The sequence below is a fragment of the Calypte anna genome, chromosome Z, assembly GCF_003957555.1.
Source record: "Calypte anna isolate BGI_N300 chromosome Z, bCalAnn1_v1.p, whole genome shotgun sequence".
NCBI lineage: Eukaryota > Metazoa > Chordata > Aves > Apodiformes > Trochilidae > Calypte > Calypte anna.
Genome location: NC_044274.1, coordinates 22,291,189 through 22,309,646, shown reverse-complemented (window position 1 = coordinate 22,309,646; position 18,458 = coordinate 22,291,189). Strand labels below are relative to the sequence as shown.

The following is an 18,458-nucleotide window of genomic DNA, read 5'->3' as shown; positions in this document are numbered from 1 at the left end:
CGCGCCAGTAAGAGGTGCGCGATCGATGGGCGGGGTTGGAGCCCCCGCTAACTTCGTGCGCCCCCTCCCCCCGCTGCCGCGCGAGCGCGCACCGCCCTCTCTCCCCACGTGTCAGTTTGTTTTCGCCGTCGCCTCGGCGACGGTGGGCGGGGCAGGCGTGAGCTGAGGTTATAAGATGGGCGGCGACAGCGGGCGCTCAGCAGTGTCGAGCGGGGATCGGCGGTGGCGGCGGAGGAGGCAGCATCATCAGGAGTAGAAGCAGAAGTCTACGGGTCGGGCCGGCCCCTTCCTCCTTACTGGCACCACAGCGGCCCGTCCGTCCAGTCCGGCTCCCCCATGGCCGCAGGTCATTGGGAAGCACTTCGCGCCGCCGCCCTGCCTGTGCCGGAGCCGCGTTGCCGGGCGGCGGCCGCTTCCTCGCAGCGCCGCTAGCGCCGAGTCTCGCTCGCCTTCCATCTCCGGTAACCCACTGAGGAAGGGCACTCCCGAGGCACCACCCCGGCGCCGCTGGGCCGGCTCTCGGCGGCTGGACGGCGTGTCCCTGCCAACCTTCCTCCCTCTTCCCTCCGGCGGCGCTGGGGACCACGGCGGCGGCAGCAGCTCGGCGTGACGCTCCGGCGCGGATGCGGTGGGTGTCAGGCGCGGCTACCCGACTCTCCCTCCCTCGCCGCTCCTCCCGCTGACGCCGCTGTGCTCTCCCCACCCGCAGGCAGCCCCCCGGCGAGTGCGAGATGGCGCTTAGCGGCACGCTCCTCCCTTCCATCGCCACCTTCGCGGCGGGCGCCGCGGGTCGCGAGAAAGCGGCGCGGCCCGCGGGCCCCGGCAACGTGAGTATCGGTGTCGCGCCGTCGCGGGCCAGCCAGGACGGGGCCAGGGCAGGGGTGGTGGGGGCCAGCTGGGGAGGGTGAGGCGCGGCAGCGGGCCGGAGGCTAAGCCGTGCCCCTCTCCCCGCAGCGCTGGCGGGAGGAGCTGTCACAGCTGAAACGGCCGCCGCCGGTGCTGGCGGCGCGGCCCGTGGAAGCGCCGCCGTCGGAGCTGGAGAGCGCCGCCGCCCTGGGACCGCGTCGCGACGCTGAGGAGTTCAACGAGCTGCTGGACTTCGACTTTATCCTCTCCAACTCCCTCATGCATCAGGAGCCCGCTGCTGCTGCCGTGGTGGTGGCCCCCGCCCCGGCTCCCACTGCCAGCCCCTGTCCAGCCGGTCCCTTTGCCTACCCGCTGTCCCGGCCCGAACCCGCCGGTCTCATCTACAGCGGCGGCGGCCGCGATGGAGCCCCCGCTGCCGGGCCCGCCGCCCCCTTCAATCTAGCTGACATCACTGACGTGTCTCCCTCGGGAGGCTTCGTGGCTGAGCTCATGCGGCCCGACCTGGACCCGGTATACCTGCCGGCGGCGGCGGCGGCGTTGCCTCCCCTGGGCAGCCTGCAGGGCAAGTTCGTTGTGAAGGCCGTGGGCGACTACAGCCACCCGGGGCTCAGCCCCAAGAGTGGGCCTCCAGCTGCCGCCCCTCCACCCGGCACCGAGGGCCCCGGGGCCCCTTACAGCCCCCTGCCGCGGATGTGCCCCAAGATCAAGCAGGAGGGCACCCCGACGTGCACCCTGGCCCCCGCACCGCCGCCACCACCGCATGGAAGCGGCTCCCGAGGAGTCCCCCAGCATGATTTCTCCCTGGGACGCCAGCTTCCCGCCCGGACTACACCTTCGCTGGCCTCCGAGGAGATGCTGAGTGGGAGGGACTGTTTAACCACTGCCCCGGGGCTGAGCCACCCACCACTGCCGCTGCCCCCCGGGTATCCCCCAGCCCCCGGTTACCCCACCTTCCTGCCTGAACAGCTGCCGCCTGCCACGCTCCAGTACCAAGGTGAGTCCTGGTGCTTCGGTGGTGGCTGTGCTGGGCCGCCTGCTTGGGAGCTGGCCATAGCCATGTTCATTCCTCTCTGTCTGCCTCTAGAGCTGATGCCACCAGGGAGCTGCGTGCCTGAGGAGACCAAGCCCAAGAGGGGACGCCGGTCGTGGCCTCGGAAGAGGACGGCCACACACACTTGTGACTACGCGGGTTGTGGCAAAACCTACACCAAAAGCTCTCATCTCAAGGCGCATCTGCGAACCCACACAGGTTAGTCCCTGTACGTAGGTCAGTGGGTAGCTGTGGCATGGGGTAGGCCCCTTAGACAGTTAAGACAGGGAAGTGCAAGAGGGGTGCTAAAAGTAGCAAGCAGTAACCTTTTACTGCTGCATTTCTGGGCTTTTTTTCCTCCCCACTTGGCTACATGAAATGCTGTGCAGTCTTTACTTACTGGCTTGGCATTTTGCTTAATGGTTCAGAATGACTCAGTTGGGGGAACGGACGCGTTTCTTGAAAAGGCAAAGCTTTTTTGCTCCTCTTGCTGTTTGGCTGGCTAATTGGCAGGTAGTTGGAAGTCAGATGGGCTTTGTTGCTCTGCTTCTGAGAGGGGAACAGACGCCCCTGTAAGATACTCTTTTCTGCTTTTGGTTAAACCTTTCTCTCTCCTATTGTTTTGGCTTGCTCTCTAGTGCAAGAGATTGCACACCTCTGTGAGCTGCTGTTCCCTTTCTGAGAAAACTGTCATGGACCTTTCATGAGTGGGGCTTTCAGACGTGTCAGCAGCATGGATGGGATGCCTTGCCTCTGCATGGGGGCACATCTGCCCCTGTACTGGCACCGAAGAGGCAGAATTAAATGGCTGATTTGCTACTGCTAAAATTCAGATAAAATCTGCCAAAACATGTGTCTGAGCCTGAGTTCAAACCTAAAGTATGCAGCTGAATGTGGTGTTGCAGTAGCTAAGCTTGTGAAAGCAGGTACATGATGAGCAGTTTCACCAGTGTGGGCATTCCGTAATAGTGATTAAATAACCTAGGAATTTGCATAATCTAAATCCCTGTATTATGAACTGGATTTGAAAATTTCTCCTGAAGAGGAGATGGGAAAGGGAGAAAGTACTGGTAGTGCTGAAGTTAGGCTATTTCTTCAGCTGATAGCATCAGGGGGAGGGGGAGGTTGGGGAGGGTAAAGTTATTCAAGTAAAAAAGAGTTAGTCAAGTATTTCTTTCACAAGCCAGTCTGCACTGTTTCTAATAGGCGAAACAGAGGGAATTAGTAATTGTCAGGGAAACTCATCGTGTCATCAACAGTAGTTTTGTTATAGTAAAGACAGTAAAATTGAGTTCTTAAGCTGAATTGACAACAGTATCCAGCTGTTTTTAATTCTTAGACCTACAATTATCTAAATGAATTATATCTGCTGAGCTATTTTTGGTTTGATTGTATGTTAGCTGCCAAAAATACTCCCATTATTGCCTGGGCTTGTGTGTTCTGAAGCCTTGTGAGCCAGAGAAACAGTGGAAATTAGTATTTTAGTGAATATTTCTATGATGCTGATGTCTTACAGTAACTGTACAGTTTGAAAAAAGTGTTGACTCTGTTAGCCTTTGTAGTTTGTTTGCAACTGATTGAAGAAGTTGCTTGTATTTGCTTTTAGGTTGCCCTTTTTCTTATCCAGGGCAACGTGTGTTAGTGCTTCATGAAAGAAAAATGTTAGGAGTGGTAGCCGTGAAAAAAAAAAACTGACTGCTGTGTTTTATTTTCTGTACTATTAAAGGTGAAAAACCTTATCACTGTGACTGGGAAGGCTGCGGCTGGAAGTTTGCCCGATCCGATGAACTTACTCGTCACTACAGAAAACACACAGGCCACCGCCCTTTCCAGTGCCAGCGGTGTGACAGAGCATTTTCCAGGTCAGACCACCTTGCCTTACACATGAAGAGGCACTTTTAATTGGAAGCAGTGGATCTTACCCCAACTGCCAAAGAGATTCAGTATTTACAGCACAAGGACTGTCTTCGCAAGGCTGGGAGAGCGCAGTTTAAGCACTACAGATAATCAAATTGAAGTTTTCCAAAGAGTGGGAAAGAGGGATAATTGCACACAGACATTGCGACTTTTTTATACATATACATTGAAAAGAAAAATGAACAAAAAACATTGGGGTCAATGACTGGATCTTCTATCATTCCATTTGTAATTCCAACTTGAATTATTTCCGGACTACAAAATGCCAAGGAGTGACTGGATGTCACAGATATCAGGGTTAAGCAGACTGTGTGTTGTTCGGAGGGTGGGGATATTATTACACAGGGAAATTACTTTCCCTTGATTTTCTTCCAATGCAATATTAGATGTAAATGTCATCTTATATTCCTTTTTTTTTTTTTAACCTTCCAAAAGCCATTATGATAAAAAAGGAGGAAAAATTCAGGTACAGAATTATATTTTAAAAGCCTATTTCATGGTGCTTAGTGACTGTTGGTTCTAGAGGTACCAAAACCAGGAAGCCAAAGTTCTCAAACTGCTGCATATCTGACAAGGGAATATTTTTTATTCTGATTGCCAATTATGACCTAAATCAGGTAAATAAACTTGATTTATCTTTAAAAAAAAGAAAATAAGTTTATGCAGACAGTCTGTAATGCACTGTGGTTTCGATGTGCAATAGTTTGTACAATGGTTTATTCCCAAATATGCCTTAAGCAGAACAAATGTTTTCTATATAGTTCTTTACATAATAAATATGTAATATAAATTTAAGCAAACTTCTATTTTGTATATTTGTAAACTACGAAGTAGAAATTAACATTTTGTTGGAATTTGTATTTTGCATATTCAAGTGGAAAATGCGTTTTAAATAAACCTATAATATTTTATCTGAATGGTTCCCATAATTTTCTTGTGTCTGTGGGTATGGTGAAGGAAGGCTTATTGAGCATTTGTTGATGGTTGCCTAGCTAGTTTCCTAGGACAGGGGAGGTTAGTCTGGCTGTGAACACTTGTGGTCTCAGGACTGAAAGATAGGATTGTATTAAGGGCAGTGCTGATGTAACATCGTTTTAGGGGAAAAGGTGTACTGAAAATTTTTACTCTGAATACCAAATTGTCTGTTAACCTTTGTGATGAAATGGCAGCTTACCATTTTTAAGGTGACTGTTTGAAGTACTGTTAGAGGAAATACATCAGTTGGAGCCCACAAGCATATTCAAAGATAAAGTTCTAGACATTTTTTGTAGCGGTCTTTACAGCATGAACAATTTCTAGCTTCATTTTCTCACACTTTTCAGGTAAGCTGTAACTCCTTTCACATGAATGAAGCAAAATCAACCAAGTAAACTTGCAAAGAATGAACTTGACTCAAGGAGTGAGCATAAAACACCTTTTCAAAATTGAATGGAGCTTCAACTGAAACCTGTTCTGTCCAGGGAATAGAATAATTTGGCAATATCTGAAGAGACAGTACCTTTGGGAATCCCTGTGCACATTCATAGCTTGGGAAGGCTGACAGATGATGCAAAATCTATGAATGGTATAGCTGTGCATTCAAGCTGTGTTGCTGCATGGTGTCTGATGTCTCTGCGTACCTTCAATTGCACTCATCCTGGTGCAGGTAAATGCAGTGAGCCTGATGCATGCTTCAGGTGATTAACATTTTTGTTCTTAGGGACCTCATTGCTCTGGTTTCTTTATAAATGTGTAGCAATAAGATGATTTCAGCGTGAATGCCTGATGAATAGGACCTGGCTTTCTCACTACTCTTTGGGTGAAGAAAGAAATTATTCTTCTTGCACTGATTTAAAATGTCAGCTAGGAATTTGAAGATACGTAATGTCCAATACAGCTGATCATAAAAAACTAACAACAGGCAAGAGTCATTCATATTTTTGCAGTAGTTATAACAAAGAGCAATCAGTTTTTTGTTCCCAAATGTTCCTTAGGAATGCTATTGCATTTCACATTTTGGTGTGTTCTTTGTGTGATGACTGGTGCTGTTTCTTTCTTAAGTTCATGTAAATAACAACGATGAAGAAAGTACTTCTCACCCTTTACCTCCTGATTGAGCTTTGTTCAACTGAAAGCTATCTTTGTTAGTTTAGTTTGTAGGTAACACCGGGAGTAGGGAATGTCTTTTTTGGGTTGCAAAGCAAGTATTTAAAGTGATTTTAAAGTTATGAGTCATCTTTTATCTGAAGCTTTTTTTATGTGAAAACATTACAATTAAACCAGCTATTTTTTACCTTCTCTGTTGCTCTGCCTATGCATTCTGGATGTGAGATGCAAGGGCAGTGCTGCACCTGGTACGTACTGAGCATCTGAAGTGCATGGTCCCATCTCAGTAATGCTGGACCACACTTTGGTAGCTGCACCACCACCTCTATCTGTATAGCTGCCATTCAGAGCCTTTAACATCTGTGCAAGGTCTATGTCTTAGTGCACGCATAAGAACTGAAGTCTGAAGATATTGTCTGAGAAACTTGTTTCTTTTGTTTTTCAAGTATTCTATTCTTATGCAGCCTTAAGAATTGTACGAGATGCTCTAGCTTTTAGTAATGCATTATCTGCTACAGGCAACTTCAGTTTCTGCTTGGTGGTTTTACAGACCCTAGATTTACAGTTGTATGTTCAGTGGCATTTTTGAAACAGGCTCTGTTCTCTTCTCCCATGTTTTTTTTTTCCTTGTTTAATCAATCCATCCTGATGTTTGGCTTTCTTTGCAGATATAAATGTGGCATGGTTGTACTTAAAGATAAATGCTGCTGTTTCTTTAAGCATTTCCAAAATGCTGCTTCTGTACTTTTAGGACAGGAGCCAACACTTGATTTTTGCTGTACAGCATTCTGCCCATGAGAAGCAGTTCTTGTTCCTAAGGAAGTCTCTTGGGGAAATACTGTAATGAGTGGTTGCACCAGTTGTGCTCTGCTAAGTTAGGTAGAGCTAGAAACAGGACACTGTTTGCCACCTGTTCTGTTGTGTAGAGAGTACTGGAGTTGCACTTGGGTGCAAGATTGTACAGGGATGCAGTGGAACAACATGTATCAAAAGCGTATCTCATAAAACATATGTAAAACACCAAGCAATCTTGTAAGACTGAGAATCTTGAAAAACAGGATTTGTTTACTGTTATATTCATGTGCTGCTCAATCTGGAGCATCTAAAAACAGGGTTTGAGGTTATTAAGGGTGACCTCCTTGACATGGGGCGAGTACTTCCAGAACTGCCCCAGAGCACTATTTTAGCTGCTGAAAGGAAAAGTTATTGTGGCAGAGAATGATCTCTGCAGTTGATCTACAGCCATCCTTAATCCTGTTCACCCCTAGCCCAAATCTCTGTGTGAAGATGGAGCAGTTTAAAACAAGATGGCACATGTCTGCTTACCAAGTGCCAAGTATTCAAAAGTAGCATTGAAATAAAGATCTTCTCAGGGCTGCAGTGATTCTGTGCGCCCATGTACTGCACACCACAGGCTGGAAATCTTCACACTGCAGGCCCGGTCATTACTTGCCATCCAGTACAAATGCCTTCAACTTTCCCCTGCCACATGAAAGTATGTTTGCAAGAGAGTTCCTCTTTCCTTGTGGAGGTAACCAGTCCCTGCCACTGCTGAAGTCAGTTGCAAATTTCACAAGGATTTATATTAAGCTGATATGAATCAGTGAATTTCATTCTCCTCTTTAATAAGGGGAGATCTGAGACTCTTGCGGTTAATCACCCCAAGTGTTAACGGTTCAACTGAATTAGTTTACACAGGTTTCCTATGGGAGTGTGCTGGGCGTTAGAGCTAGCCTGCTTCCACTGGAGTCCCTGGCAAACCCTTTAACAGCATTTGAATGCAGGAATTTCCACATTAGCTGAGTTGCAAACTGTGCTTCTCCCTAGGTTTCACTCCTTCCTGAGTGTGACTCGGTTATGTGCTGTAAAGTAGCATGATAATAGGAATGGATTGCAAATGTGTACAGACAGACCAGTAGTTATGCCCTAGGGCTCTGGCCAGGGTCTGGATGTGGTAGAGATTCTGGGTGGAAGAAGTAAACTCAAGGTACACCAAATAAAACTCACATGGAGATGAATAGGAAAACCATTGCCATCACCACCACCACGTGTTGACTTGTGTTTGCCAGAAGAGCTCCCTGGATGGAATATCTGTGTGTAGGCTCAGCGGATGTACATAAAAGAGGGAAAGGCCCATCATTCACTGAAATTTAATTCAGGTCATGTTGGCTTGGAGCCACAGGGTAACACACCCACATTCCCTGTCTGCTGTACAGCCAAGTGACTCATGTTTTGTCTGCCCTTTGCTCATGCTGTGACTTACCAGGGGATGTCTTCATTACTGTTAAGGGCATTGCCACCAAGTGCAGAAGTTGTCTCTGTGGCATGGCAGTGGGTGGTGGTGGAGCTTCCGCAGCCTTGTACTCCACCCCAGGCTGCAGATAGGTATCAGTTAGTCTCCTTTTCACCTTTAGATGCTTATCTCTGAGCCCTCAAGGCTGGAACCTCAATAGTGTGAAAGACAGGAGGGGAAAAAGTGGGTTGTGCTTTATTGTTTAGAGTTTGAGTGCCCAGAGTTCTACAGAATGAGTGGCCTTGGTAGCTACTCAGAAGAGGTATTAGATGGCTGGACCTTTTCCCTTTGGTGATGCTTTCTGGACTCATGGAACTGTGACTCCTTTTGTAGCTGAGTTGGTGATTTTCACATGGACCTGGTCAGCCTGGGGTCAGACTTGTGACACGGTTATTAATAAGAAGGTCTAGAGAACATGCCAACCTGCTTCCACTCTAATGCTTGGGTGAGCAGAAGGGCAATCATGTGCAGCTATCATCTCAGCCATCTTGCTGCAACTCTCAGTGGTTTTGCATGGTTTTGCTTTGAGTAAAGCTCACTTGTTTATCAAGCACAAGCTAAGGCTTGCTTTATTCTTGCCATTCAGGTTCTCTGCTATTAAACTTTCTGGCTTTATTCAACAAAATGATACTGCTTCCCTGTACTGGTTGGCTGAAGATCCTTAATTTTAAAATCAGTTACCCCAGTTACTCAGAATTATCTCCTCTGCTGCCACACCAATTAGAAATTGTCTGATGGGCAATGTTGCACCACCAGCACACAGGGCTTTATTTACTGGGAGCTTCCTTGATGGTGCTCAGTGTCTGTGCCCATCCTAGAGTCAGTGCCTTTGTGACTGGCAGGAGCAGAGCATCAGGTCTGCTTTGTCCTCCCTGCCCTAGAAAGGTGTGGTATGGCTATCCGATTTTGCTGGCCCAGGTAAACAAGCTATCAGTTGCCACATGGAGTAACTTGCCTCCACAGGCTTTGGCCACTGGCCTTCCCAGTCCACCATGTTCTTCCTGCCATGTAGAAATGCTGCAGAGAGTGCTTTGCTCACACATAAAAAACATTGTTTCTGAGGTTCCTGTGTGAGTTCGATTTGCATATGGGGCCTCTGGGGGGGTGTCATGGTGTCAGTGACATTCGATGTCTAGATCTCAGCTGGAGTGAGGGATTTCCTTGGGGCTTAGTGTGGGAATGCATTATGTTCATAAACAACTAAGGGCAACATTGACAATAATTACTGATGCACATTGGAATTTATTTTCTAAGTTCAGGGTGAGTTTATATGCTGTTTTTAGGCTTCAGACATACTGAGTCTATAATGCTGTTGGCTACTCAAGGAGGCTATCCAAAGGGGTATGTTTGTTTTTGCACTGGGATGTACTAGGTTTGGCTGTCCTTTCTCAGTTTCTGCATTACACACATTTCAGCAACAGGCTCTCCTTTCTGACAGGGGATGGCTGAATTTGTTGGCCATGCAATAGATTATTAGTGTTTCAAAATATCAAAATGTTTTTCAGTAAACAACAAAATACAACACTTCCAGCCTTCCTGCCTCTGGAGCTGCTCGTGCTCTCTTTAGCCACAGAAAGTACACTGCTACCTGTACAAAATATGTGTACTATCTCCCTTCAGTAAACACTTTCTAACCAGCATTTGCTTTCCCATGTTCACAATGTAAAACTTAACTGGCAAAGCTTCATATGCAAAGAGCCTAGCTTGTTATGGTTAGGGAAACCGGGTTTCCCTCTCTGGGAGGAGCAGAAGAGGCACAGGGCAGAGCAGTGGCCAGTTTATGCTGCCCACCATTATCCTGCCTCAGCTGCTGTCTGTAAACCTTATCCTCTGGGGCGATCCCACCTTGTTGGCCCTGCAAAACTCTATTCTGAGCCCCGATGATTACAGGTTTGTTCAACTCAGAGGCTTGAGGAGCACAGATGCATTTCCAGCCTGTGTTTATTTTACACTGCAGCTCTACAGATTCCACTTACTCAATAAATATTTGATATTCTTTGGTCTCTTCCTGACCTTTCCTTCAGAAAGACCTTGTGGCAAGGAGTTCTGTAGTTAGTTATGAACTAGCCTAAAAATAGAGGTGAGGGAGAGGAAAAGAGGGTATTTCCTTCATGTAGTTTCTGAGGCTGCTGCCTTCCAGATGCCTGCTGTTTTCTCTTTCCTATCTACTGCAGAGAAGTGAGGGATTTAACCTCCTGCTCTAAGTCAGCCTTGAATTTGTTGTTTACTGTCAAAGGTTGGAAAGATTCCACTTTGGTTGTATTTTTAATGAATTTGGGAAGAGAAAGTAAATATGAGCTTTTTACATATGTGTATTTTTACATATGGATGAGTTCATCTAGTCTACTGTACACTGGAAGAATGCCAGGAGAATTAGCATAATATGATATTTCAGTCAATATTTAAAAGATGTTTTGGCTTACTGTTGTGTCTTTTTTTATTAGCTAGAATATCTGAGAAGCCTTTGCTCATCATCTTTTTTGATTAAGGATGGGTGTTTCTTCACGTTATTCAAAACAGAAAAGACCTAATTTTCAGAATTTTCTTTGAATTAATGAATCTTTGCAAGATGCAATACTATTGGTTAAGATGTTTTCCACCTCATGTACCTAAACATCCTCATAGGTTGGAATTACTCAGGTTTTATTTGCATACATTTATTACTAAGGCATTGCTAATAATTGTGGGGTTTGCATATTTGCTATTGTTACATTTATTGTTAAATGGAAAGGGAAATTGATCACAGTAGTGTTCACTGCAGTAGTCAGCAGTCCAAATCCAACCTTTTCAAGATTAACTCTGGCTATTCCTCTTTGATTACACATTCAAAACTTCTTTTCCACATGTCTTGCCTTATTATGTCCCAGGTTTTGAAGAGCAAGAGTCAAAAAGACAGTGTCCCATTGTCTTGGGTACTGAAATTCATTCCAGGAGAGAGAATTGGCTTTCTACAAAGTGATCAAAGTGTATCATAGCTGTCTGGGAATCTGACTACTTCATTAGCAAACCAAATTCAGATGGTTACAGGTAAATCCCCTTGGTGAGATGAGGTTAGGGTTTATGGTGATTTGGGGATACGCAAATGAACCTCATAGGCAAATCCAAAGCATTATAAAGTAGGTGTCCCTTTGAAAAAGTTTAAGATCTGAATCTTCAAGGTCCAAAATTGGAAGCTGTGTGTGAACAAGGGAGAGAAGCAGGGGGTGAAGGAGAGGTATGGAATAATATAGAGAAACCATTTTAAGGATGGCCCAAACCATTGGATAAGTCAGAGGTTTTTCGGACTAGTTTCTCCCAGAGTTTTATTTTGCGCTAAACATAAGGTGTCAGAGTTTATATTTAATAACTCTGCCCAAGTTAGTAATTTAAATAAATATTGACTGTCCGTGAATGCATACCACTATGGATCAAAACAGCACAAAACACAAATCTCTTCCTCTTTAGATGTACATTGTATATAACACAGTATATGAATTTTCTCCAGCCCCAGGAAGTCAGTCTGCAGATTTTTTAGCCTCTCACTGTCTGCTGCTTGTCACAGGCTGCACATTGTGTGTGAGGTGACAGCAGAATGCAATAATGCTGCACTGGGGCCCCTGTCGCTTTTCCCAGTCAGTGAGCACTCTGCAACATGTTTGTGGCTGGAGGCACACAGGGCTCTGGGTGCACTCTGCTACTGTCCACAAAGCTCCTGAGAAAGAGCTGTAAAAACAGTAGAGAGCTTAAAAGAAGGAAAATTTGCAGACAGACAAAATGGATCAGCAGTGCTAGAGTGAATAATAGAGCAATAGCTGTCCACATTTCCTCACCCTTCATATATACATTAATCAAAACCAGAGCTGTTTTGAGCTGAAGCAGATGATAAATTGAAGTACATTGCATCTGCTGCTGTCATCTCTTTCTTTTCCTTCCTCCCTTCCTTCCTTCCTTCCTTCCTTCCTTCCTTCCTTCCTTCCTTCCTTCCTTCCTTCCTTCCTTCCTTCCTTCCTTCCTTCCTTCCTTCCTTCCTTCCTTCCTTCCTTCCTTCCTTCCTTCCTTCCTTCCTTCCTTCCTTCCTTCCTTCCTTCCTTCCTTCCTTCCTTCCTTCCTTCCTTCCTTCCTTCCTTCCTTCCTTCCTTCCTTTCTTCCTTCCTTTCTTCCTCCCTCCCGCCCTCCTGCCCTTTTTCTCTGCTCTGTCTTTTCCTCTCTGACTCCTCCACCCCACCCCTAGAGTAACAGTGTTTAACATTACCAGTGTAGTGCAAGTGAATTCACAATTGTGCTGTGGAGCCAGGTAATAGTTCTGTTTGGGAGATGGACCTCTCACTTTATGGCTGGGTGCTGTTCATGAATATCCAGCCTTGGAGTCCTGTGGCTTAGGTGAAATGACAAAATACATTGCTAAACAGAGGAACTAAGGTGAAAGACTCAAAAACATAACAAGGATCAGAAACCAGATGGCAAGGGGCCTCACTAAGCATCTTGGCAGGTGCTCTCCATTTCTATTAGATGCAATGAAAAAGCAAGCAATGCATCACCACTCAAGCCCCTTTAGGGCTTCATCTTACTTACTTTATTGCAATGACGAAAAAGGTTTAACATGGACAGGATTTTCAACTTTAGGTGTGTGTGAAAGCTCAGGTTTTTTTCTCTAAATTAAAATGACATAAAAGTTCATGAGGTTCCCAGCACTCTGGGCCTTCACTATTTAGTATGCACAAACAAGTTCTCAGGTGATGAGGATTCACAGCTGCAGCAGGAAGGAGAGGCTGGAGAATGCAAATAAAGATGTGCCCACTTGTAATTCTTAAGGGTGACAGAAAGAGTGAGTCTAAATGAACATGTATGTCAGAAATGGGTGGTGGTGAGCTTTTCTTTCTTTAATATGAGGGATTGTGTAGAAAGCTCTAGGAAGGTGGTGGGTTGTTTTTTTTTTTTTGTGGGTTAGTTTTTTGGTTTGGGTTTTTGTTGGTTTTTTTATACTCTGTTGCAGATGTCTGATCTTCCTCTGTTTTTATTTATTTATAGGCATCTCTATGACATAGTATCTGAGCAAATCTTTTTTTTATATCATGCAATTAAATCTATACAAAGTACATATGTTGTTGGCAGAGAGGGGTAAAAAAAAACCCTCTGCTTATGAAAGAGATTTGTGTACTGCAATTAAACACTGCTTTTGCAATGCTGTATCCTTCCATGTACTTGTGAGTTGGGAAAAATAGTCTTGCTAAGGTGGTATGCTCACACACCTCCTACCCAGGTGTGTGGGGCTGCTAAGAAGCAGCCCAGTGTGTCAGTGGCAGGGCAGCAGCAGGGAAGCAGGCTCTTCTGGGATGGCTGGATTTGACAGCTGCCTGCGGACCCTGAAGCATGATCAGCCTCCCTTGCACATCCAGGCACTGCCTATGTAACTAGCAGAATGTTGAAAAGACACTAACACACACTAATCCCCAGTGGGGAAGTAAGAGTCCCCATGAGAGTCTTTTTGAAGAAGACTACTTGCTCTTTTTATTATATTCCTGTGGCCAGGGCTCCTGAATGGGCTAGCACATCCCTTAGGTCAGGAGTTGCAGGGGAGAAGCAGCAAGTGCTGGAGCTTTCTGAGGAGCCAGTAGCATGACCTGAGACTGGTCACCTCTCCCCTCACATGTGACTTGTGTCCTGTTGTCTAAAGGAAGGTTCCAAGTGTCCTGTGGAGCTGAGGACTGTGAGGAAAAGCTGGTAACAGGCCAAGCATAGATTTATGCTGAGAGTTGGAGCAAAGGTCTGCCAGTCACACCAGTCAGCTCTATCCCAATGGAATGCTGAATTCAACAGGACTCAGGTGAGGGCACCTGAGTGACCGACACCAGGTGAGGGCAACTCTGCTTTCATATAATACACAGCAGATCTGAGCAGGCTTTGCACCAGCTAAGATGACAGTCCTGCAGATGCTCCCTGGCTCGGGCTGGTGACCAACACAGTGATGCCTGGCATGGCAGTACCTGGGGAGCCATATTCATACTCAGATAAAGAGGGGATGGTGTTTAGAAGTAAAAGGTGTCTCTTTAGAGTCTGACTTTCCTCAGTAGAGAAGTCATCCCCCCAACCTGGGCCAACCATCCACTAGTATACCTCTTAGGTAGGAATTTGGAGGATGTGCAGTGTGGCCTGAGTCCCAAGGCTGTGCCAACCGTAACCAACATGAACACATCACACATTCCCATTGGAGGAAGTAAATGTAGCCCTTTCCTGTTTGAGGGTGGTTTGGTTTTCCCATTTCAGAAAGACACAACAGTTGTACTGATTTGATGCTTGAAGATCATCTCTTGAAGAGCTCTAGATCCACAGAGGCAGAATAATCAGCTATTCTCATAACTCTACATACTTCATAGCATCCTCAGTCTCCAGAACATCCAACACCATTTAGATACTTTGGCTGTGTTTGTGTTCTTCCTCACACTCTGTTTTTGGCAGGCACATAGATAACCCAGAGCTTGTTGATCACCCCTCAGGTACTGCTTACATGCTTTATTACCTTGGCTGACTGAGGCCCTACAGAGACACAGCTGTCCTTGGTTTCTGAAGGGCACATGAGCAGGATTTAGCTTTTCTGTAGCTCCATCAGCCAATAAGAAAGAGTTATTGCCTTTCTCCTGAGTTAGAAAACCTGTATGCTGATTTTTAGGTGTTAATAGCCACAACACTAATTGAATGCTAAGAATACTTATGTTTCCAGATGTTTGAGTTGTTGGATTTGTGTGTTGTTGGAGGATTTTACTTTCCTGTAAATGTTAAGTGTTTTAGCTGAGGCAAATAAGATTAAGTATTGCTGCTAGGACATGAAAGAAGGCATTAATATGAGGTACCACTTTCTGGTAGCTGGGGCTGGGTAAAAGCCTTTTCCAAACATTTACACATGAGGAAGCATTCACACCTGCCTAGCTTCGAAATACTGAGGTATTCCAGAAGAGTAAGTGGGTTCTGGAGTAGGTGCAGTCTATACTCTGAAAAATCTCTCTCTGCAGGCAATTCAGCCCGGGTGAACAGGCGGATCTTTGAAGCAGGTGCCGGGGCCGGGCTGCGGGGCCGGGCTCATCCCGCCGTCATTAATTGTTTTCTAGTGCCACCGTGAGGGCGGCCCGGGGGGAGCGGGTCGAGGGCAGGCGGTGGCTCACCCCAGGATAAAAATAATAATGGCAGTAATAAATAAAACAAAAAGCAGGGAAACGCCGCAGGATCAAAAAGAGAGGCGACACCTCAGAACCGGCGCGGGGTGTAAGGCTGGCCTCGGGGCGCTGCTGCAGTATGGCGGCAGGGCTGGGCCTGGACCCACCGGCGGCGGCACCGGGGCCGAGGAAAGCCCGCCCGGCAGCCGCGCCTGTGGCCCGCTGCCCGGGCCAGACCGCGGAAGTTTGTCCATCCGCGGCTCCGGGTGGGAGGGCTTGGCCTGTGTTTTCATGGCTTTCCTGCCCTGGCCAAGCACTGCCAGTAGCCCCGCGGCCTGGCACTGGGCCTGGGCGCTGTGCTGAAGGTTCTGGGCCTTTCTCTTCACGGGGACCGGGGTGAGGCTTTTTTCAGGAGTTTAGGCTAGCAGCATCATTTTCTGTCAGAATCAATCTGAGTAAATAAAACACTACAGGGGACTGGGTGTGTGATGCAGCTGGTGCTGGTGGGAATCCCTGAGCAATCCTAGCACAGCTGTGCTGCCTTCCAGCTCTCAAAAGCTAGGAAAGAAGATCGATACAGCAATACCTACACAAGCTGATGCCATACCATAATTCTTTGGCTTTAGCTGTATGCTTTGCTGATATGTAAAAACAGATATTCTGTAGTAACATGTCATGTAACACAGTACTCCATTGTGCATGCAGTCAGGTTTGTTTGCATCTCATTTAATGTCACTCAGAGGATGAGATAAAAGCTGTATTTTTCATCTTGTCCTCCAAAGATGGACAACTGATGTGTTTATAGGCATTCAGGAATATCTGGTGTATCTTAGTATATCCAGTGTTGGTTTTGGAGGAAGCGTGCAGCAAGTTAAAACCAGGTTAAGGTACTAGTTCGGGGCTCCAGAGAGCTGGCATCAGCTCCCAGCTCTGCCACAGATTCTTAGTGTGACCTGAGGCAGGCAATTTCCCTTCCAAAGCACTTTCATAACCAGAGAAGGCAAAATCCTACTTCATGTGAGTTTTGCCTTTGACTTCATGGAGCCAGCTCACACCCACACATTTCAGAGCTTAAAAATTAAATACAGGCTTAAGTGAATTAGTGAATTAGTGCCAGAACTTCCCCACGTTTCAGCTTCCTACACCTAGTAGAACAAAGATCACTTCCCTATTTCCACTTGCTTTGCATGCTTAGGCTGAAGTCTGGCCTCGGACTGACTAGGTCTGTGCTTATGCATTTTCCTGTTCCCCTGATAAACTGCAGATCAAGTGAGAACCAGACCTGTCAGACACCTCACATTTTGCTGCCTTCATTTGCACTTAGATGCTGTTGTACCTTTCCAGCCCCTGCACGGAGAGGGGCTTTTCCCACTGCTGACAGATAATTGGGAATTAATCATTCATAGCCCACATTAATAGAGATCAACCAGTGTCCCTACTTAGACAAATGGGTAGGTTACTAGCATGGGGCTTTCTTACCTGTGACGGCTTTTCAATTTTTTCATGGAGTGGTCAGTTGTGAAAGTATACAGCTAAGTTTATATAACTGGCACCTTAGAGCACTCCCTAAACAGGATATTCCTGTTGGTGAAGGACTGCACATTTGCTTAAACCAACAGTTGTATGTTTCAGCAACCCTTGACAGGTACAAACAAGGAACCACAGTGATAGCTGGGGGGAGGAGGGATTACTATGCTTAACAAGAAATAGACTTTGGCATTTACATACATATCGCAGATATGCTCTACAAGGTAAACAAATACAGCAGAAAAGCATATTTGGCTATTCAAATGACCTGATTGTTCCTATTATGATGGCGTCTCCCAGCATGTATTCAGTAACATGCTAATTCACTTCGCATGCATCAAGAAAAAAAGTTTTCTCTATCATTCGGGATGGCCTTTGACAACATCTTCTTTCAAGTTTTATTTGCGTATTTATTTCAGGCTTATGTTCGCCAGGGCAGAGGCAATATGGCCAGACCTCCACAAATTGTTGCAACTAATGCTGGATGAAAGTCGGGCATTTGCAGATCCCTGCTGCATGTCCATGTCCTCCTTTTGCCTGGGCAGTTGATGTGCCAGTGGCAGCTTGACTTGGCCAGGCATACAGCAGTGACTTCTGAGCTGCCTCCACTTAAAGCTTGAATATGCAAAGCAGCAACAGAAGACAGCCTTTGTGAGACTTGAGTTATTTAAGCCTTAGGTACATATGCATGGCTCCAACTTGATGGTTACAGCCAACATTAAGCCAATAAGCACAACCAAGGCCCTCCAGGACATTTAGTGAACTTCTCACCCTCTGCACGAGGTTTTTTATTTCTGTATAAAATATGTCAAGCAGTCTGTTTAGCTCTTCAGAAGAGGAAGGTAAAAAGTCCATGGGAGATGCAGAAAAAACCCAGGCCCTTTAGTTCAGCCACCCTCCATACCGGGGATGTGCACTGGGAACAGCAAATGAGATTTTTAGACACCTGACTGATTAAATGTTTAGTAATGCTTCTCTAGTTATGAGAATAAATATGTTCTGGTCATATGGCAACAATTGGCAAGCTGAATCATAACCAGAAATAAACACTTGTAGTAAAAAAAAAACCTTTGCCCCCACATTTGGACTAAGTGGGTAAAATTAATCTAATCAGTCTATTTATTTTACCCTTACTGCATCTACAAAAATTCTGGTAACTCACACACAATTTTCCCACGTACTAGTTACAAGCATGTGGTTTGAGGGTATCATGGAGATAGTCAGACAGGTAAATTATGAGCAGAGGTTTAAAAAAGCACAGTGTTTGTTGACTATGGTAGTAGAGATGCCAGCGCCATGCTTCTGCTCCTGCCTTGCTGCTGTATCCAGACAGCAGTGATAGGGACCGCTGCAGAGTGTCACATGGGAAAACAGGCAACAGCTTTACTCCCTCCTTGGAAAATTGCTACGTGAACTACACCAGGGATGCTCAGAGCTTGAAACTTCATCAGCCAATATTCAGGCACACATGCAATTCCCTTCCACCACATTTTATATATAATCATGCTAGCAAAGCCTGATGACACTATAATTCACAGGCACCCCACAACAAACAGATGGCAGAAGCACAAGAGCTGAAAACTGTCTTTGGGATGGTACTTGTAGGGGAATT

The 18,458-nt window shown here is 46.1% G+C and overlaps 1 protein-coding gene across 2 annotated transcripts; it reads left to right on the top strand.

Moving 5' to 3' along the window:
• The first annotated feature begins 241 nt into the window (after positions 1–241).
• On the top strand, positions 242–5,284 carry KLF4 (Kruppel like factor 4). Of its 2 annotated transcripts, XM_030467975.1 has the most exons (6): positions 242–628; positions 710–827; positions 955–1,861; positions 1,952–2,116; positions 3,624–3,759; positions 5,137–5,284. In XM_030467975.1, exons 1-6 carry the CDS (start codon positions 624–626, stop codon positions 5,138–5,140), a joined length of 1,335 nt encoding a protein of 444 aa, XP_030323835.1. In that variant the 5' UTR covers positions 242–623; the 3' UTR covers positions 5,141–5,284. The 2 variants fall into 2 exon arrangements, with proteins under 2 accessions (XP_030323835.1, XP_030323834.1); XM_030467974.1 differs by lacking the exon at positions 5,137–5,284 and having other exon boundaries at positions 3,624–4,725.
• Positions 5,285–18,458: the final 13,174 nt, after the last annotated feature.